The sequence below is a fragment of the Agelaius phoeniceus genome, chromosome 3 (genome assembly GCF_051311805.1).
Source record: "Agelaius phoeniceus isolate bAgePho1 chromosome 3, bAgePho1.hap1, whole genome shotgun sequence".
In the NCBI taxonomy this organism is placed as follows: domain Eukaryota; kingdom Metazoa; phylum Chordata; class Aves; order Passeriformes; family Icteridae; genus Agelaius; species Agelaius phoeniceus.
Window position 1 is genome coordinate 36,829,367 of NC_135267.1, and position 22,228 is coordinate 36,851,594.

General features: G+C 45.5%; 1 protein-coding gene across 6 annotated transcripts in view; it reads left to right on the forward strand.

Moving 5' to 3' along the window:
- Positions 1 to 6,088, forward strand: part of HPCAL1 (hippocalcin like 1) — an 80,819-nt gene extending 74,731 nt beyond the window's left edge. For all 6 annotated transcript variants that reach the window (XM_077175068.1, XM_077175071.1, XM_077175070.1 and 3 more), the window contains 3 exons: positions 270 to 672; positions 1,790 to 1,895; positions 4,878 to 6,088. In XM_077175068.1, the coding sequence (XP_077031183.1) occupies positions 295 to 672; positions 1,790 to 1,895; positions 4,878 to 4,975 (582 nt within the window). In that variant the 5' untranslated portion in view covers positions 270 to 294 and the 3' untranslated portion in view covers positions 4,976 to 6,088. The remainder of the gene's footprint in view (positions 1 to 269; positions 673 to 1,789; positions 1,896 to 4,877) is intronic.
- The last annotated feature ends 16,140 nt before the right edge of the window (positions 6,089 to 22,228 follow it).

Here is a 22,228-nt window from a genome sequence, read left to right on the forward strand (position 1 = left end):
TAAGGATTAATAATAAGAATGAATATTTCCCAAATACTTCCTCCTGAACTATTTCCCCTCCACAGCATATTAGTCACTGAGAGAGCCTAGAGGAGAGGAAAGGGAGCCAAATTAAATGAGGTCTTTTCCTGGTGATTTATAGCATCCTTTTTCTCCTCTTTCCCCCTTGCCCCAGGGGGACCCTCTGTTTCTAGCAGGGTTCTACCTCTCCCCAGCCCCCTCTGCCTAGTGTGGCTGGAGCTCAGGCAGATTTTTCTCTTGCTTTGCAGCTGCTGAACCCAGACCCAGAAGAGGATGGGGAAGCAGAACAGCAAGCTGCGCCCCGAGGTGCTCCAGGATCTGCGTGAGAACACCGAGTTCACAGACCATGAGCTGCAGGAGTGGTACAAGGGCTTCCTAAAAGATTGCCCCACGGGCCATTTGACTGTAGAAGAGTTTAAAAAAATATATGCAAATTTTTTTCCCTATGGCGACGCGTCAAAGTTTGCGGAGCACGTCTTCCGCACCTTTGACACTAACGGCGACGGGACAATCGACTTCAGGGAATTCATCATCGCCCTGAGTGTCACCTCCCGGGGCAAGCTGGAGCAGAAGCTGAAGTGGGCGTTCAGTATGTACGACCTGGATGGCAACGGGTACATCAGCCGTGGGGAAATGCTAGAAATAGTGCAGGTGAGCATTATCTCTATTGGACATCTTCTTTGTGGTGATGTAACCTCTTCACCATGAGACAGCTGGAGCTGGAGATGAGGGATGTGCTGAGCTGGGTCACTCCTGCCCCGGGGAGGCTCCTGAGCCCATGGTCTTATAGGACCCATGATGGGACCTACAAGATGCAAATGAAGAAAGGCCTGAGATATGAACAGGGCACTTGTGCAGCTGGCCTGCAGCCAAAATTCTGCAGCTCTCCTGGGGGTTTCTTAGCGTGATGTTCACAGGATCAAAAACCCTAAATGCAAATTCTGTTGACCTGATTAATCTCAGAATTAATGCTTTGAATCTTCAAATCTGAGTCAATGTGAACTCTGGATGAAAGGCTGTAGCATGCCTTTGTGTCCCAAAGGGAGAGGACCTGTATACCACAGGCTGTAGTGGGGGCAGGCAGCACAGTCCCCTGTGCCCCTACCTTATGTGCTGGCAGGGGTTTGGCCTCGGCAGTGGCTGCTTGTCACCCACTGTGCAGCTGAGATGTGTGTCCTGTGCAGTGCAAAGGAGTCGTGAATCAGCCAGTGCCCTAACACTGGTACTCATGGCTGGGATGGGATAATTTAGGTGGAAGTCTAGGACTGCAGACACTCTAAAGAGGTCTTATCATTATTCATGTTCTTGTAAGTCAGGAGAAGCATTTCCTTACCCATCCCCAAAGGCAAACAACCCCTATTGCTGTATATTCATATTCACCGTAATCCATGTAGCACCCCACATGCATACATACAACTGGGTGGAGGGTGAGAGGCAGACAAAGAGGCACTGGCTTAGCCCTGCTGCACCATTGTCTCCTCTATTTCAGCTCAGTCCTGCTCATACATTAATCTAGTCTCTGACTTTCAGTTAAACTGACCCAGCTCTTCTTTTGAAGCACAAATGAATACAGGAAAGAAAAATAAATAAAAAGCTGCAGTCAGAAATTCCCATTCATTTTGGTTTATAAAGTCCTGCAGCTGCCTGCCTGGGTCAGCTGTCTTTTTTTGTTGCTACAGGCTTAAATTCTTTGCCTCTGTCCCATGCTTTATCATTTGGGTTATGTTTTTCTTATATCTCTTTTTTTTAACTTTTTTTTAATACTCAGGCAATTTACAAAATGGTTTCGTCAGTAATGAAAATGCCAGAGGATGAATCCACTCCTGAGAAGCGAACAGACAAGATCTTCAGACAGATGGACACAAACAATGACGGTAGGATTGCCACTGGCACCCCTTCCTAAGCTCTGGAAATAAAGGTTTTCTAGCAGATGGCAGAATTTCAGGAGAGCAGAGAAAGGGTAGTAATCTCCCCACTGGTGCCTCTGGTGTCTGCCTGGCCTTGTTAAGCATCTCTGTTCCATGATAAATAGGATCAATAAGTGAGCAGTGAACAGAGGGTGAATTTTCCTGCTGGGGGGCTGATAGGGGAATCCCCTTCTGCAAAGGCTCCTCTGAAATCCCCATGTCTTTGGATTATTTTCTCTGGGCATAGCACAAACCTGGCACAAGATTTTGTTCCCACTGCCCTTGGTAGGGTTGCACTTCTGGGTTTGTCATCAGTAACATGAGTTCTGAATGTGGTTGGGCACCTGAAAGCAAAAATTCCCCAGATCCATAACACTTATTTTCTGTGTGTGTTTATAGCATGTATAAACACATGGTCACACACCTCTGTTGCACTATGAGCATCAGGGAGATGTAGCAGCTCCCAAGCCAGGTTGTGGAGCTCCTTGATAAATTATCTGACAGTGTTCACATCACAACCTCTCCACCTGTGTTGGCTCATTTCCTTGGGTTTGAAAAATACAGGCAAAAAATGATCAATTTCTTCTTCTCATCAGCCTGATGACATGTTTCCTCTATTCCCAGCTGAGGTGGAGCTTTTGCCTGGGAATTACCCTGTCAGAGGCTGAGGTGGCAGCTGCCCACATCAGTCAGGAGCTGCGTCCTATTGATGTGCTCAGTGAGAGCAAAGACTTGATTCTAGCACTGAGATATGGAGACCTGAAAAAATACCATTTTATGTACATAAAGGGTTTTATTTAAGAGGATTTTATGGCTGCATTTTGGTGTCTGCTGCTGCAGTCCCCAGGGCAAGTTCCTGGCCTTGCTGAAGTCCTCAAGTATTTTACCTTTGACTTCATCAAAACTAGCACTTCATCCCCTGGCTTAACATGTGGAGGGCCCTAAAATAACATGATTAAAATATTTTTGGTCTGCGGAAAGTAGCAATGCGTGCAGATGTGTAACAGAGTAGTGGTCCCAAAATCTGCCATATAAATGCATCCTCCATCTGTTGCACTTTGTTGCTGAAATAAAATCATCCTATTCCCAGTAAATTATCAGCTCTGCAATCCATGCAGTGCCAAGGAATAACATCTGCACATGTGTGTCTGATGGCTGAAAATGTTTCTTCCCCATCTGACTGTTGGGCATTGCAAACAGATTTTGATTTGGGCTTTGCTTTTAAGTAATACAAGGCAAAGGGCAAACCAGTAAATATCCTGATAATTAGGAGACCTCTGCTTTTGTTAAAAACACTTGGTTTGGGAACATTAGCTTAAAAGCCAGAAATTAGTGTGCCATGGGTTTTTAAGCTTCTGTAATTTCTCTAAGAGGAAGGCCTGCTCATTCATGCAATCACAGAGCTATGTCCCTAAGTGCCACATCTACACATTTTTTAAATGCCCTGGGCAGTCTGTTCCAATGCTTGACAACCCTTTTGGGGAAGAAATTTTTCCTAATAGCCAGTCTAAACCTTCCTTGGTGCAACTTGAGGCCATTTTCTCTTGCCCTATGTCGTGTTACTTGGGAGAGGAGTTCCTCCCTGTTCAACCTGTTTTCGGTGCTGGCCACCAGGGTCATTCCTCTTCCATCCCCACAACAGGCTGGTAGCATCCTGGGGCTGGTCCAAACGGGCACAGCGAGCTGGTACCTCTCTCTCTTTGGGTGCATGTGGCCAAAAGTGGCAGCAGGCAGCTCCCAAGTGCAAGATGTTTGTGTGTGGACCCTGTCTTGAGCATAGCAGTTTGGGGTGGGTAAGGATAGCCCCAGGGTGTTGTATGAGGGTAGGGTAGGTGACTGCACAAGCTAGTAATCTAGACATGTCTAGTAATCAATCTAGTGTCTGGGGTGCAGCATATGCTTGTTGCCTCCTTTTCATAGGGAAAATTTCTTTGTTCATTAATATTGCCACATCCTATTTCTGCCGTGGTTCTGAATGGTGGAGCAGGGGAGTATTGGTGCTAGCTACCTGCCAGGGCGCTGGGTCACCCCACCATGAGATCTGAAGGACCAGATGGAATATTTCCTCTTTGCTGTATTATGACATTCCATGGGACTGTTGGAACCAAGGGACGCTGAGGTGGTTGCTCCTTCAGAGATCAATTTTCAGACCCTAAGACTGTTACAAGGTCCATCCAAGTCAGTTCCTCCAGCCTAAGTTAAAGATGTATAAAACAGAAATGCTCAGGAGCAACACATAGCAGTAGGTGTGCCCCAGGGCTGGCTTTGCTTGTAAAAAAAGAAAAAACAAAACCCATCCTGTTCCTGTACACCCAGAAGGGCACAGCAAGTGACTTGCAAAGTCATGGAATCATGGAATAGCTTGGGTTGGAAGGGGCCTTTGAAGGTCATGTAGCCATACACCCCTGCAATGAGCAGGGACATCTTGAACTAGATCAGGTTGCTCAAACCCTGGTCCAACCTTGTAGGTGCCGGAGAAGCCATGACTGCTCAGCCCCACGTGTCACAAGAAACAAGAGGACAAAGTGGGGATATTTGGAATATTTAGGTTTCAAGTGTTGTAGTAATAAAAGCATCATTTCAAAGCATACATGTGTTTAGGTACCATACCTTGTGTTCATGTGTCACGTTATTCATATAGTCTGATTCTGAGCAAAAAGCTGCCAAATGGTATTGGAATAGTTGTTTTTAGATTTGGGACTGTCTTTTAAAATAAAGAAATAGCAATTATTATGCTGGATTGGTTTGCAGAAGAAAAATGCATTTGAGCTTAAAGGCTTGAGTGGGATTTAGCTGCCGCGCATTGCGCTAAATTCCCCTCAATGCCTTTGCGTAGATTAAATAGATGTTACATTGCCTTGGTGAAGAGGGATTCTCTGCTACAACAATGGTGACAGGAACAACTGACTCTTAAAAAACGATTTCCATTTTGCTTGTCCTCCCTATCAGGTAAACTGTCGCTGGAAGAGTTCATCAAAGGTGCCAAGAGCGATCCCTCCATCGTGCGGTTGTTACAGTGCGACCCCAGTAGCGCGAGCCAATTCTGATGAAAGCGGACAGTGTGCTCAGAGAACCTCGGCTTGTGTCCTTCAAGCTTTGCTCGCAAACGGATGCCTTCTCAACCATCCCTCCACACTTCGCGGATAAGACCCCGTTGCCAGATTGTGTGTGTGCGTGTGTCCGAGCGAACCAGCCCTCGCTCCCCCACTAACACCAGTGCAGTTCTCCTGCGGCAGCTCCGGTTCTGCTTCCCAGTAACGTTACCATTCACTCTGCACATTTGAAACATTAATCGAAAGGTTTGTTTACATGCAGCTACGAGAGAGTTCAATGGCTGGCGAGATACCACTTCACTTAGTCCGTGAGAAAGGTGATGTTCCCATAGTTCCCGAGAAGATGCTAGGTAGGACTTTTACCCAAAATAGCAGATGGTAGATAATTTATTTTGCTTCAGAAATTACTATGTTGGGGGGGGGAAAAAAAGAAAAAAAAAAAAGTGGACTGAATGGAGTAGAAAGTTAAAAAAAAAAAAAGCAAAAAGGAAAAAAAAAAAAAAGCAGCTTTCCTGGGCATGGTTCCAATTTTCTTTTTGAGGAAAATTGCTTGCACTTATCTAATGGTCTTTACTTTCTTTTAATATATATATAAATTATATATATATGGTGAAGTAAAATTTTAAATATTTAGGTCATCTATTTAAGGCATAAAATAGAATTCAAGCTTTGTTTCTTCTAGTCGTCTGTGATTTATTCAAATCTTGGAGATTGTTTTTTTGTGATATTTATGCATTAGCAAATTGCTGTTCCAAAAGAAATGCATGACTAGCAGTTTGTGGATATTTCACTCTGTTTAATTCCTGAATGCAAATATTTGTTCATTTTTACTGTCAGTCGTTCTGGTATTACTGTATTAACAAAAGACCTGAAAGGAGTTCATCCTCATTTTGTATTTCTCAGTGGAGTCCTACTTTCTGGTGGTTGCTGCGTTAAATGGCTTTTGAGTGCCCTGAGGTGACGTGACTGGCACTGCTGTTCTCAACTTGGCTACACCTCCTCCCTTTTGCTGTCGATATGTTAATAGTCTTGTGCATTCCAGTGTTATTTAATATCTGCCTAATGCCAAGAAATATTAATTGAAATAAAAGACTACTTTTCTTGTCACTGCCTGTCTTGATCTAAGCCATGCACCAAGTTCCTAGTGTCAGGTATTTGGGGAAGGGCAAGGATGGCTCCCTGCACAACACCTCTCAGTCTTGTCTGAGACACATTGCCTTTAAATGCATAGGGGTTTTGGGAGCTGGCTGTTGTGGCTGGGTTAACACAGTGGTGTTGGTGCCTGTGGGATCCAGCTCCATCCCAGCTGAATCCAGGGTAAAGATTGCAGAAAGCTGACAACTCAGTTTCTGCTGGATGCAGAGCAACTCAAGGCAATGAAGGAAAAGCTGCTGGTCCTGCTGGCTGGGCTACCATGGTCACAGCTTTTTAAACTAGCTCCTGTCAGGTACCAGGTACTTGCTAGATTAACATTTGACATTGGTATCATGGGAAGCAATTTTCTCCACATTCATCAGGTCTGCCAGTAGCTGTATAAGCCTGCCTTCTCTGCAAAATAAAGTATCAAAAAATTATTTGGCCTGAAGCTAATGCTGAGCATGTAATGAAGGATTTTTTGCTATGTAGAATGTTCTAGTAGTGGTGAACTAGAATGTTCTAGTATGTGATAATACTTTAAAAGAAAGAGAAAGAAATATTTGCAATTTCCAAGTGGAAATACATATACTCAGACTTGGTCTACAATACAAACTTGTGTCAGTGCTGCCAGCAAAAGAGTGTGTTCTTTTTTCCCCTGGAAATTCAAATTTGAGCAATTAAACCAACAGTCCTTTCAACCACAACACCCTGCTGATGAGGCAACCTTGAAAGGGATGTTAATCAGAAGCTTGCCTCTTTCCCAGAACAAGCCCAGTAAAAAAAGCCCAACTATTGAAAAAAGTGTAATTCCATGGTAGCTGATAGTCTGTTTCCAGCCTGCTTGTGTTCATGCTGTCAGTCTGTCTGCCAGGAGATGCTGGAATGTTAGATATGCTGCAGGTGTTCTTACACTAATGACTCTTCTTGCATGGGTTGGGTCCAAAAGCAGCTGTTTAGATGTGAACTGGCCACTGGGCTTTATCATTTCTGTATTGTTCTGAGTGTGAAAAAATGTCATTGACCTTGTCCTGGGATGGTACCTCTGAGGTGGACCACAACATTTGAATCTTGTTTCTGCATTCTTAAAATGAGTCAGGCATAATCATTCAAGCATTGCATGATATCTTGGGTACTAAAGATTTAAAAACTGTTTCACTGCAGCATTCATAAATGCAGCAGCTCTTTTTCATTTGCTTCTCTAAGTGGAAATTTTACTGCCTTTTCCTGGCATCTCACTTCTTCTGGTTTCCTTTGCTGACTGTAGTGAATAGAAAGTTTAAGTAGCTGTTTAATAAAGCCCAAACTCTTCTCATTTGGTGAAAAAAATCTCCTTGCAGAAGCTTATTTTGATAAATAAGCTTACCTTGTTTTTGCAGAAAGAAAGTGAAAGAACCTAAATTTTAGAGGTTAGAAAGTTCCCATTTCTTTGATGTTAGAGTTTTTTCTCTGAAATGTGCCAAGATATCCATGATGGAGTTTGCTGCCTGCCACAGTTTGACAAGCTCCTGCCCAGTCCTGTGCAGACACTGGGATTGTGTCCTGCTTCATTGGACCCAATTTCTTCTGTCTTTCCCTTTGCCTCTTTAAACTATCCAATCCCAGATTTGGGGGGTTTTCCAGTTATCTCTCACTGTTTTCATGGCTTTTAAGGAATTTCTTCTTTTCAGGGCAAGATGATTTCATTTCAGACTGGGACTGGCACAAATTATGTGAGTAAGATACTCCCAGCTTGCCTTCTAGGAAGAAGTAAAGGAAGATGCCCAGGAAAGGTGGACATGCATGGCATCCCAGGGAAAATGAGAGATGGTCTGAAGCCCAACCAGGCTGAGCTTTTCAAAGGTGGCTTCCAATATGGGGGACCTTTTAATTAAAAGGCCAGCTAAGTACTGGAAAGGGTTTTATCTGCTGCTGCCAAGCAGCTCTCTTAAAATCAGACCTGCTTCACAGGCTGAGGTGCATTCACAGTCATTGGGTGACTTTGGTCATCTTGGCTGTGCTTGAGCAGCTCCTTGGAGGATGTCTCTGCTTTCCTGGCTGGTAACAAGGACTCAGAACAATTTCCAGGCTCCTTCTCCAGGATGTCATTTGCATGTTGATAAAGGGAAAGTTCAAAACTAGCTGAGAAATCAATGAAAAGATGAGAGCTTTACTGCTTGTTGGGCTCCCAGGAATGTCTTTCATAGAGAGACTTGTGTAGAAGCGTTAATCATTTGGGAAATCAAGTCCAGATGATTAATAGGAAACTTCAACTTGTAAAGTGTTTAAGTGTTTTTGTGAATTGTATTTTTAGTAAAAAATGGAGTCAAACATAGCAGAAGTAGTTTAGTACAAAAAAAAAATCTCATCACTGTATCCATTTTTACCTCACTTTAATAACCTATGTGATTATTTTCTTGCCATGGAGATATTGAACACTCTGAGAGCTCTGGCTAATTACTACATAAATTCAGACCTTTCTGTATGAATTGCAGGTCTTGTTAAGCTAATTCAGAATTATGTCACTGCCTTTCAGATAAAGTCTGTCTGGTTGCAGCCTAACTCCAGCGTGGTTGGCAGAGGTGCTTGGGTTCAGTTTTGGGTGTCTCCCTTGCCAAGTTTGAATTGGCCCTTTGTTTTTAAATCAGGCCTTTTGCAATGTATTTTTAGCATTAGCCTCTGAGTAATAAACTCCTCTGAAGAACAACATGAACATTTCTGCAAGCACGGGGCAGATGGTCTCCATGGATAGTCCTTGATCCATTATGCAGGGCTCTATTCATATTTAAAGGTTAGGAACAGCCATCGACTTTAATAGTCCAGTGGGCAGACTGGCATTTTGAGCTCCCTGTGCTGCACCAGGGCAGATACAGTGCTGATGAACCTGATAATTGCTTTTATCTCTTTTGGGAGGAAAGATGCTTTATTGAAAAGAAGGAAAAGGGTGGGAGAGGAGAGCAGAGCAGAGCATCTCTGTGTAGGAGCTTTGGAGACATGCCTGCATCACTGGGAGCAGCGTGCCTGCAAGCAGACCTTACCTGTTGCCTACACATATCCACTGTGGTGGTTTGGATGCAGACACACTTCTGAACACTCTCATGTTCACTGTGCCTAAAGGGCAGCCAGTGCATCACCAGAGGGTCAGGTAAATCCCAGGCTTTCAGCCATGTCACACGAGTCAGAAACCACTGCCAGAAGGAGGAAAGGAAGTGTCATGGCAGCAGCCTGGTGTCTGTGGGGACAGACGGGCAAGGTCACCATCACCAGTTGGGTGGGTTATTTTTAGAGCTAGCTGGCTCTTCCTGATGGAGGAACAATTTATCACAAACAAAATCTGTATTGATTGAGCTGTCACTAGAGGGACTTATCTCTCACATGAAGGTGAGAAGCAGGATCCCTTCCTTGCTCCTCTCTACACACATTCCCACACCTTGGTGTTCGGAGTTGCTGGGGCCTGGGTGGGTCATGATCAGCTCCCTCAAACCCTCCCTGCCTGTGGACTGTAGCTTTGAACACATCTTTAGTGTCTTCTCTACACTGTACCTGGCACTGGGAGCTGTGTCACTAAACCTCTGACCACTACCAGTTCACAGCTGTGCTTCCAGGGCACCCACCCCAGCAATTTTTTTTACTGTTCCAAAACAATGCAAATCCTTTGCCCAGGACTTTGGTAGGTTCCTTAACATTTTTTTTTCTTTGAATAAACTGTTCCATAAAGCAGTATGGGAACTTAGTGCAAAAGGTGGGTCACACTCTAAAATTCAAGATGGTCACAGATATATTATAGCAATTATGACAAATTGCATGCTGGGTGAAATTTGCCTCTGCAGTGTTATCCAGGCTATTCTTCAGGAAATGAGGTGTAAGCAAGGGAGCCCATTTTTCTCTGGCACTTGGCTGTACCTTCTCTTTCCCAGCACTGGGGATGGGTTCTCTGCAGCAGAGAACAGGAGCAGGGACAAGTCCTGCCTAAGGGTCTCATCATGTCAAAGTCACCCACAACATAAATTTTCATTGATTTGCCCAGGTCAGGACACAGAAAACCTTCCAGTTACTATTTGCATTTTGCTTTTTAGTTTCCAAGTAAGTACTATCCTTAAAGCCTAATGTGAGTATATATACATTGAGACAGAATTGAATCTAGATTTTCATCAGCAACATGTGGAGAAAAGTAGCCTGAGAGAAGACCTTATTGCTTTCTACAACTACCTGAGAGGAGGTTGTAGCCAGGTGGGGATGACTAACATGTAACAGGATGAGAGGAAATGGCCTCAAGTTGCACCAAGGGAAGCTTAGGAATAGAAGGAAAAATTTCTTCAGTGAAAAGGTAATCAAGCATTGGAACAGGCTGCCCAGGGAAATGATTGAATCATCATCCCTGGAGGTATGCAAAAGATGCATAGATGTGGCCATGGTTTAGTGGTGGACTCTATGACCTTACAGGTCTTTTCCAACCTAAATGATTGGGTAATTCTGGGCTCTGGCTGTGCATGGTTCTGCTCCAGTCTTTCCTCACTCACAAGAGCAGCCATATATTTCTTCTATGTATTAAAACACCTCTAATCCTTCCTTGAGACTTGTTTGCATGAGAAGATTCAAACTGCTATTCCCCCCTGGTGTCTCCATTTTGGGTACCTGCAAGGAGAAACACCTTGTTCCTCCCATGTGGGGTTTGGGTTGTAACCAGCCCAAGTCAGTACTGTGCTGAGCCTGCACCAGCAGTCGTGAGCTCCAAAGGAGGTGTCTGGCAGGCAGCCTCTCCTTTTCACCTCTGTAGGACCCTTGTTCCTGCTTCTAAGAACTGTTCTACTGCATCTTTGAATTTTCTTACTGCATCCTCGCAGTGGTCGTGGCTGCAGGGACAGCCCACACTTTCTACACATAGCTATGAGACTGTGCTGAAGATCTGCAGAGCAGGGCTGGGGTGTTCCTTGCCAGGTCTTAAACCAAACATGAATAATGAGCAATAAGAAATATCAGGCTTGTTTGAAGAAACACTGAGATGCCCAGCTCAGAAGAGAGTGCCAGCTAACTCATAGGATATTGGCTCATCCCCTCTTATGGAGAAACAGAACTGGGTTAGGGAGAAACAGAGCTGGTACAGATAATCCTCTGCCTGAATTTGTCTTTCATTTGGGTTTTTTGGGAGCAAGATGTGTTTGTGAATGGTTTTTAAAGTCTTTTGGGAGCAGTCTGGGGAAATGCCATGTGCTGAGCATCACAGCATGGAGCTGGGAGCATCATCCTCTTGGGGACACTGAGCCCTCATTTGCTGCAGCTTGTAAGAGCAGCAGGCTTCCCGTCTCCAGCTGCCTCTGGGTTGCTGTGTGGGAGCTTCAGCCTCCTCGCTCTGGTGCAAAGGTTCAGTCACAAAATGGGGGTGGGAGAAGAGACCCCTCCTCCCAGGAGACCCAGCTGGTGTGAACAAACACCCCACTCCTGGGGCTGCAGCAATGACTGAACACTCGTGTTTTGTCTCTTTATTTTTTTCTTTAATATTTTCCTGGACCCTTTTCAGGGTGAATTCCACTGCTGAGTGGATGCATAGGCAGCAGGCACAGTGCTGGCAGCTGGTTCCTCAAGGAGAAGGTGGGTGCACGGACTGTGCCTTAATATGCTATTAAGGATCAGGAACAAAACACAAACATTACAGACACTTTCTGCGGAGAAAATAAAATAAACTCAGCTAATTTAGATGTTAGTGTTGCACAGCCATGGTTATTCCTTTGCTGCTTTCCTTATGAACTATTAATACATGTGAGGCTCACAACAAGCAGGTTTGATGCCTGCTAAAGGACACAGGCAGTGCCATTGCGTGTGTGGTGACACCGAGGAGCAGGGCTGCCTGCACGCTGTGGACAGTGCTGGTGCTTGAAATGGGTTTCAGGTGCCAGGGTTTACCCCACACTGCACCATGCTCCATCTCACCAGCAGCATCGTGTGCAGTGAGGCCTGGGGGAGCCGCTGCTGGCAGACACCCTGACCACTCTGGAGAAATGTGATCTCTGGGGAAACTGGCTTTCACAGCCTTGCTGTGCCCCACCTGGATAGCCCTAGGGGCTAAAGATTACTGTGTGTAAAAGAAGAACTTCACTTTTAATCAGGAATAGCTTAAGTCAGCTTTAAAAGCAGCTGTTGAACCCTTCTGAATTACTTGGCAGGGGAATTCCACATCCACTTTTCATTGAGCTGCTGGTGCCTCAGGCATGTCACCACGAGTCCCCTGTGGGACCTGCTGACAGCTGCAGCATATAGCAGGGCTCCTCAAGCAGCCCCCTGTGGGACTCCAGCTGTCCCATGAGGATCCCAATGTCTTTTGGGACCAAGGCATCATGGGCCACATTGGTTAAACCTTCAGGACTACTCTTTTGAGGAAACTCAAGAACTCCAATTCTGCTAAGATCTTTAATAACTGCCAGCACTGCTGCTAGAAACTGTGAAAAAACAAACAAACGAAAGGATGAAGAATGGTCTTTTCCCTCTTTTCTTTTGAGTGTGATGCTTTCCGGGGGTGCCTGTGAGGGAGATGCTGGCCACCCTGCCTGCATCTTCATGTGGCCCCTCCTGTGCCCACCACACTGTATCCAGATGATGCTGTCCATACAGCAGAGGCCAGGGACACCTCAGTTGCTATGGAAACACAAAAAAGGAGCCAGGAGTTTAATTTGTTTTTCTTTTCAAAGCAAAGCCACTTGCTTGAAACCCCACTTTCTATTTTGGGTGACTTTGCAGCCCCCCATGTTCACATTCTCTGCACAGTTCACACATCCACGCTAGGCAGGATGCTTCAAAGGAATAAAACATCCCTGCCCAGCAACCATGCATGGGATGGTCTCGCAAGCAAGGCAGTGGAAGGGACCCAAGTCTTCTCTTTCTCTTCTCTGACCTAGCAATTGTCTGGCAAAGTTACTTTCAAGGCACTTGTGTTTTGCACTCCCCTGCATTTTTGGTGGAATTTGGCATCACCTAGAATACAAGGAAAGGGACAAAGAGGACTGTGAAGGACAATTAAGATGAATTTCCATATTCTGGTAGCTGATTCTCAAGACAAAGCTCACAGCACCAAGCCTGACAGAGTCCAAGAAGTGTTTGGACAATGCTGCTGAACACATGGTGTGAGTCCTGGGAATGGTCCTGTGCAAGGCTGGGAGCTGGACTCGAGGATCCTTGTGGGTCCCTTCCAACTCAGCACATTCTGTGATTCTACCATCAACCAGCAAGTTCCTTGCATTTACATTTTTCTAATTTTATTTTCATTTTTCTAATTTTATTTTCTTCAGTGCCAGCTGCCTTTGTTAGGCTCCTTCCACCCAGCTACAAGTTTCAGTGCTCTTATGTGACATGTGTTTTTAAACTTCCTTTTTATGCTTGAGCCAGCACCAATTGATGGTACCTCCCTCAGCAGCCCATGCTTGCTTGCTTTGGGTGTCCCACAAATAATCCCAGCAAGCCACCTCACAGCTGAACTTGTGGGCAGGCAGCAGGCACCGCTGCCAAGGGGACTTTCTTGAAAATATCCATCAGCTGATGCCACCAGCAGTGCACAAAACTGATGGCACTGACAGTGTGGTTCCTTACTGCACTGCTTTATACTCACAAGCACTTTCCTAAGTACAAGGCTAAATGTCCTGCCTCTGGGGTTGCCTTGTTCTTCCCTAGAATGAGCAATTCCCACCTTTGTCCTGAAGTCTGAGTCACTTCAAAATTTTCATCTCCGTCAGCACCACAGCTCTGTCTTAAAGGCTTTTTCTGAAGATAGACTGCTGAAGTTGATTCCTTCCTCAGTAATGTGATTTAAATCACCCTTCAATCACTAGTCATTTCCTCACCTTGTGGCAATAAGGACAAATTAGCAGCTTAAATAAGAGATACCTGCTTCTAGGAAATGGGTTCAATTTGGAGTGGGTTTTTGAGAAGTGGCTGTCAAGCTTGGATCAGTTGGTTTCTCTGCTGGGGGTGTATGAAGGAAAAGGGCACAAGCAGGAAAAATGGCACATTCTCATGCTGATCATGACAATGATGCAGAAAGAAAGGGTTTCTGAGTGCTGTAGGGGGGTGCTACTGGAGCACTGTAGTCATCCCTGCCTGCACCCTCTCTTCACCTGCACCAGAAGCTCATTGCCACAGTGGGTAGATTTTTCTGGGTGGCCCAGCACACCCTGAAAGTGCTTAATCAAGCCCTGAAAGGTGAGGGACACTATCCCACTGATGGTATGTAGCCACCTGTATTGTTGAACAGCAATGAGATTTACCCTCCAGCTTGCCTCCAGGTCATGCCTTTTCCTTTAGAACAGGGGAAAATTATTTTTAATATGAAAAGGAGTGATCTTGGGGAGGTGTTAAGACTCAGCTTTAGGGGTTGGCGTGGTGGACTTGCCTCCGGAAACAAAGCTCAAAGTTCACTTGCTCTGCCCATGGGATTGGGAGAATTATTGGTACTTCAGAGAATTGACCACAGCCTTAGCAGGCTGGCTGGCTATCTTGGATGACTAATTAGTGATTTACAAGGAGTTGGAGCCCATAGACATGCTCTGCTGTGTCCTGGAAGAGAGGATGGAGTTGCGCAGTGAGGACCTGGGTAAGCTGGGGTTTCATACAGGTGAGAAGAGCTGAAGTGAATGCATTTGACCCAGGCAGGTTTTTAACTTTATCCATGTATCTTAAAGTAACACGTTTTTGTTTTTTTTTTTCATCCCAGAATAGTGATATTTCACTCTTTATGCCACCAGCATGGTGGTGAAAAGCCAAGCTATTTAATTTCTTTCCCTTAAGCAAAGTTGCAGCTACTGCTATGGGTGACAGCGACCCAGGCTGAGGAGCTGCTGCCACCTGAAATGCCACAGGAAAAGCTTTCCAACAGCCTGCTAAAATGAACAGAAAGAAATTGCTTGGATCAGATGGTAGCCACATGAGTGCATCCAAAGAACAGAAGGATGAGAGTGTAACCTCTTTCTAAAATCAGCCTCCAGCAAACATGATACCAAATTATTAGCTGGAGTTTCTTTTAGTCACTCCAGGACATGGTCTAAGGAACTCCAAATCAGTAAGTCTCATGTCTGGACCACAAAAAATCAGTAGAAACTATAGCAAAGTACAGACATTGCAGATGCTAGATAAATATGATGTATAAAGGGAAGAGATAGAATGAGCTCTCACAAATGGAAGTTGTGCCTGATAAATCTGATCTTTACAGGAATGAAGAGGTAACACATTCTTAAATGGTCTGAAAAGGGAAGAATGGATAGCTAGATAAATATAAAGAAGTTTACTGGTGATACAAGATTGTTTAAGATCATTAGAGATTAGGCAAAATATTGAAGAAGTTTTTCTCCATATTGATTCTGAGGCAGCAAACTACTACCCATTAACTAAAGCTTAGTTAAGTTACCTAATATTAACTAAAAGAAAAAAAGTTCTCTAAAAAACAGTAGTTCTATCCATTCATACACTTTAAAATCAAAATTTTAATGGTATTGGGATCACTTTGGGTAGAGCACTCAGTGCTCACCTTACAAGACAAAGAAGCTTTTGGAGAGCTTTACAGTTTAGGATGTTACTGACCTGGGTAAAATGGTTCCCTGAGCATTGCACTCATCAAATGGGGTTACACTGGCCTCTAGAACCCCTGCTCTGGCACAGCATGTCCCCCCTGTGCAGCCTGCATGCCCACGTTTCTGTGCCCTTAGCTCTTTGCTTGACAATTTAAACTGTCTACATGGCAGCTGGTACCTGGCTAAATCATATACAGTGTCAGCCATAGCCGTGCAGGGTAGTGGCAAGAGGCTTCCCAGCTGCCTAATGCAGGCAGGGAACATTTTGATCAGCCCCTCTTGACCCTGCAGCTAATGCAGGCCAGACAATCTGCCTTGGTAATTTGTGTTCCAGGCTTGTACCTTTGGCCTGAGGCTGGAGACAATGTCAAACATCTGCTGCTGGACTCCTGAGGGTGATGTCAATGCTCTTTTGTCCTAAGTCTGGTACCAGCTCAGCTGCATCCATCTCTCCCAAAGCTAAATTGTACTTTATCGTGTGGTATTGCTCAGGACAGAAAAAAACTCATTAGATATCAGCAATTCAGCACTTTACACTCATAGTAATAAATAATGACCAGACTAGCATTTTTTCCTCCTTTTCACTTTACCTTTCTTTTCTTCCTTTCTGCTGGTGCACAGACTCTCAGGAAGAATAGAGGAGCTGGCAGGATGGCCAAGGATGGTTGCAGAAGGTCCCTATGCATTACTGGGGACAGTATCAATAAGCCAGGGCAGCAGAAATGTGCTCTGCCTTTCTGCAGTCCCACTGGTATCCTCTGCCCAAGCAGGGTGGTTTTCTGCAGAAACAACAGCAGTGGGAAAAACTCAGGGCCTCTCCTAGGGCATGTCTTGGGGTGCATCCAAGGGCACACCCAGATTAAGCTGTCCAGCCCTAGGTAAGGGGTGACCTCCATGCATGCAATAGGCACTGTAAGACATCTGTCTCCAGCCTTCCTTGAGCCTTCCTTGGGATGTTTCTCTGATTGAGAGTGCAGGGACCTGAGCAAGGCTGGACTCATCTGCTGAAGAGGTTTTTAGGGAACTCTCACTCTTCCAGCCTGCCCTTATCTCTCATCAGCTGCAGACACTTCAGGGAGTCTCTATTGAGTCCTACAAACCCCTGGACTTGGTGGCATTGGGCAGAAGAACACGGGGAGCTCCTGGCAACCCACCTGGAGGGATGCACCCCGGGCAGATGTACTGGGCCTCTCTGCTCTGACCTCTTCCCTCCCCACCATCTTTCCTTGAGCTCAAAAGCCAAAGGTTTAAGGAGTTATGTTTTCCCTGCAAGCTCTGTTTCCCTCTCAGCTTGCCTCAGTGCCAGTCAATTTATTTGCTGGTAATAAAGAAATTTCCTTTCTTCTCCCAGAAATGTGGTGTGCAGGCAGTAAGCACAGCCTAGGGAAGGTCTCGGAGCTGAGGCCTTGTGCTGCTGAGGGGCAGGCAGCAGCAGCCGAGCTCGCAGTGTGGGGATGGACGCGGCAGGTGCGGGGCAGCGAGGCCCTGGCGCGGGCCGCTGCTGCCATCTAGCCATGGTGCCGCTCAGCCCTCACCCGCGCCGCCTTCTTCGGCTACGTCCTGCCCACGGCACTGCTTCGCTGCAGCTTTCCTCTTCTGAGCCACCGAGAGAAGGCATCTTTAAAGGTGTCTTCGTTTGGCCCACCCTTTGCAGGAGTGCAGCGGTAGCGGCTGCAGGGCCGGGCCGGGCCGTGCGGGTCGCTGGGCCCTGCTCCCCGCAGGCTCTGTGCCCCGCGTCCTTCCTCCCTGACATTCACCTCTCCTGGGGGAGGACACCCCCGTGCCCTGCTGCTGGCATGGTTACTGGATCCAGCGGCTCTCCCACTGTTCTAAGGACACCACCAGTATCCTAAACCTGAGGCTGGGAAGGCTTCTTAGCTTTTGAAGCCCTTTGCTCCCTCCAAATGTCCCCAGCTCTCCCAGGAAGAGAAGCAGTGATCAGTTCATTCAGCTGGGGATATAGGAAAACTGCTTTAGGAGGGTGAGAGGCCACCTTACAAGGGTCAGGGCTCCTGGGTGAGGAATCTTCACGCCATGGAGCAGGATGAGACTTTTCCCTTTTTTCCAACAGCGACACTGTGTCTTTGGTTTAATATCCATTACCAGTTCTTCCCCACTACTTTTTCATTTTTCTGAGGCAGGAGTGGGTCCTCTCCCTTCAGCAGCTGCTCAGAGGCTGCTGCCCAGTTTAGATCCATTTTAGCCCTGGAGCACAAACCCTCACCAAGGAGAGCCCCACAGAGGGGCAGGCAGCCAAGGCTGGTAGTGCTGGCAAACCCCATTGCTGAAGTGAAGGAACTGCTCTACAGGGCTCAGCCCCATGGCACTGCCAGACCCACTAGGGAGCAGGGTGATGGCAAGCACACTAGGGTTGGAAGGGACTTCAGGAGGTCTCTAGCCCAGATTCTTGCTCCAAGCAGGATCAATTGCAAGATCAGCTCAGGGCTGATCTGTCAGGTCTCAAAAGCCTCCAGAGATGGAGCAACCCCAGCAGTCCTGGCTGTCCCCATGAAGCAAGTTTCTCCTTGCATCCAGCCTGACTTCCAGGTTTCAGCTTGTGTCCACTGGCACTTAACATCAGCAATCCTGCAAAGCTGCTCTACAGAAGGTGGCATAAATCAGTTCTATACACTTACTCAAAAAAAACCCCAAAGAACCAAAACAAAAAAAAACCTGACAACAGCAAACCTAAATAAACCCCAGCAAGAGAGAAGAACAAAAAACATCACAGAAGTAGCTACTGAAAGAACCAAGTCTCAGGCTGGGCTCCAAGCAGGAAACTGGAAGCTGACAGGACATTTGAGGTAACAGCCTTAATAAAAAATTAAAGAAATCCCAGCTCTTTTTGAAGTTTTTTGTGTATTTAAACCCTCACATCCTCTGTTTCCCATCTCTGTGAAGGGATGAGATGAGAGCTTTGGCTGGGGCTTTTCTGAGCTGTGCAATAGCTTAATTATTACTTTGTACATACTTTTTCCGTGTACATACTTTCTTATTTGCATTTGTTCACTCTCGTAACATCTCACTCCTGCTGTGCTCTAACATCAGGAGTGTGGGACTCATTTGAAAGCTTCCCGTTTCACTCCTTTCCTCCTCCTTCCCTGGCTCTGACCGACAAAGTTTCTTGGATGCATTTTTTTTGAGCTGAGCTCCATCTTGTGGGCTTTTCCGTGGCTAATTAGTCACCACGTCCTTATCTCCGAGAGGATCTCCCTTGGCTCCGGTCACAGAGGAACAACTCCCTGCTTTGTTTGCAGCCAGCTATAATCATAGAATCAATCAGAGTTACAGAATGGCTTGGGTTGGAAGGGACCCTTGAGGACCAACTAGTTCCAACTAGGTGCCTGGAAGGGGCACCTTTCCACCAGACCAGGCTGCCCAAACAACCCACAGGGGAATGAGACCCAGATGGCAGAAGAAGGTGAGTCCCATAGTACCTGATCTGTGAGGAGTTTGGGAGCCATTCCAGTGGGGTGCAGGAGCAATCTCTCTCCCCAGAATGAGCAGTCTCTGGCAAGTTGGATTTTCTTTTGCTTTTCACTTCAGTCAGATACTTTAATTGTTTAACACATGCTTTGACTGCAGAAAAGTGGGACAACAATTGCTGAGAAATATTTACTGAGCTGTTACTGTGAAATGCTGTTGCTACTGATGAACTATTGTTAACAGCAAGTAAATAGTTTTACTACTTAAAAGTTCTTAAGTAGGCTTTTTTTAATCTAACAATGCAATAGGTTATTTTCTTCTTATCACAGTAAGGGCAGCAGCACTTCTTACTGGAAACTGCATCCATGTTATCTTGTTCAGCATTGCAATCCTGTGCTTTGCAAGATTGCCAGTATCTTCTTTTTTCAGCTACTGAGCTTAGTAGCCAAATATAAAAGGTGATGCTTATGCCAACTGAGTGTCCAAATCCTGTTCTCACACAGTAGGGAAATGCTGTCTCAAGGTAGCTTAAATAATACCTGTAAAATATTTTGGGAATTCTTTGTACTGAGCTGCTACAGTTGCCCTTTCTCAGCTCGTTGCTGAGAAACTCAGTGCTTGCTGACTTCTCAAGGTACTCTGAGCCTCCTCATCCTTAGCAGTGATAAGGTGTTGGTAGCAACCCAGCTGGAAGTTCTGGTCTCTGCATCACTGTTCTGAAAGTGTCTCTGCCTTTCCCTCCCTTCCTGAACTGCTGCCCAGCTTTGCTGGCTGCTCTCTGGACTGGAACATGGCAGCTGGCTCCATAGCACAAAAGCAGGCTGAACCAATTAGTCCTTTGAAAAGCACTTAAGAGAGCATGAACTGAAGAAACTGTAACTGGAAGGCACTTCTTTTTTGTGGGAATACTGTGGGTAAGACTGGGATCAAGTCTCTAAAATGAGTGAGAAAAAGAAGGGTTGGATTCAGCATGCTAATGCTTTTGTCTCCAGGCAAAGACTAACACATAGAGGAAATTGTTGCTGCAGTATAAGCATCAAGAAACACATTCAAATAAGAGTCTAATATTTACTGGACTGTAGCAATACTTGCAAGACTGCATGGACACACAAAAGACTGCAGTGTGCTCCCTTGAGGGACCTCCCTTTGTTTGCCAGTGATTTCTCTGTAACACTTGTGACTTCTCTGTGCTGAAGTGGAGGGAACTTGAGGAGCCAGTGTTGTTCATGCCCAAAGGGCTCACCTTCACCCTCAGAGTTATCCTGCAAAGGGCATCTTGGTGGCTGTGCCCCCCTGGGTGCTCATCATCAGCTTTCCAAAAGTGGCATCACCGTGGTTGAGTTGCTCTAAACACCTGTACTGAGAACTACAAAACCAACTGAAGAGCAAGAGCAAAGCTTGCCCAAACCTAAGTCCCAGCCCCAATATGCTCCCTACTCTCAATATATTTTTAGGGTGGTCAAATACAGTGCTTTAATGAGCTTAAGACAAATTTGAATCGCAGGCATTTGTGACCATGGGTCCTGAAACCAGACCATGACCATGGAGATACCAACTGCCTTCAAACTGTAAAGAAAGTCAGGTGATGCAATCAAAACCAGGGACACTCTCCAAAGCAAGTCTCTCTCACTTCTTTTTGTACTGATCAGTGCTTCTTTCAAGAGAAAATGAAAAATAATAATTATTGCAAGTGATTATATTTTTCCTTTTGTCAAATAATATTCATCTAAGCTCCTCTTGCAATACTTGTGATAATAATGATTTTATAATAATGATTTTTTTAACTTTTTTTTTGTGGAAGAGGGTTGGTTTTGATCTGGAAATCTTGCTGCAAATTGATACAGTGTTTAGCTATAAAACACCTATTTAAAGGATAGTAGTTTCTGGGGATAAGGTCTGTGGCAGAAGAGCTCCCTCCAGCAGCACCACGTTTGTTTCTGCTCCTGCAGGTGGAGTCACGGGGTCCCTGCTCTGCGCTGCTCCCAGCTCTGGGTTTCTCTGCTGGTGAAAGTGAGGCAGCAAAATTGATTCTGCCATGGCACTGACACTTTGGCTGCAAGGCCTGTGGGGTAGCCTAGAAGACAGCAGCTTAAAAAGTAAAACATGAGTTAAGTGGTCATGCAGTAAGACAAGGGATCTCTGCTGCCCTGTGGTACGCTGCCATCAGCAACTTCCCCTCGTCCCTTACCTCCTCTCACTCAGTGTCAGTATTCTCCAATCTCTCCTAAAACATTTCCACCTTTGATTTTCCATCTGATGTAATTCCAGAGGATGAGTGTCTCTCAGCTTTTTTTTGGTATATGAAACTACCTCTGCATCAAAGAATGTCAGCTGAACTCCAGTACAGGACATATATGGCTACATGGGGACTAAACACAAGGTCTCAGCTATACCTCAAGTTAGATCTCAAGTATCTTCACTATACACAAAAGAGAAATGGGGTGATGAGAAGCCATCTCAGGTAGATGTCTTGGTATTTTCCTCAAATATTACTTTTGTTTTACACGTGTGATCCCAAGAGAATCAACATCACCATCACTGGTGCCAGCGAGTGGAGTGAGCACCAGGGACATTTGGAGCAGGGATGCCACAGTCCCTGCTAATGTGCCAGCAAAGCCCACAGTGAGACAGAGCACCACACAGAGCAAGGCTAGCAAGGAGCAACCTGAAAGGCATAGGCTATTCTTGGCTCCAACTTTAATATTTGTTGAGCTAATTACATCAGACAGATGCAGCTGATCTCAATTTTTCTGGCACGCAGCTCCTCCCTTCCTCCTGTATCAGACAAGCCTGCCCCAGGGAGGAATAATTAAGATGTGCAGTTAGAACAACTAGATATGATTAATATGATTAATAAACACAGCAAAACAGAGCAAAGGCTTTAATGTCCCAAAAGGCCATCAAGGGGAGGTCAAACTAAACCATATGAGCTCACTGCTTACTTTGCTACATCTTTGGTGTCCTACATGGTCCTCACTTCAGCAATAAACAAATTTCCCTACTGTGGATTGTAGGGAATACCCACGGTCACCCTATGACCAAATGCTGTCACTTGGAGTATTTTAAAGTCAATTAACAAATGGACAACTAAGATTCCATGGAAGCCAGGAGCCAGGCACCCGTGACATGAAGTATCCCAAAGCCCAGAACATCTGTT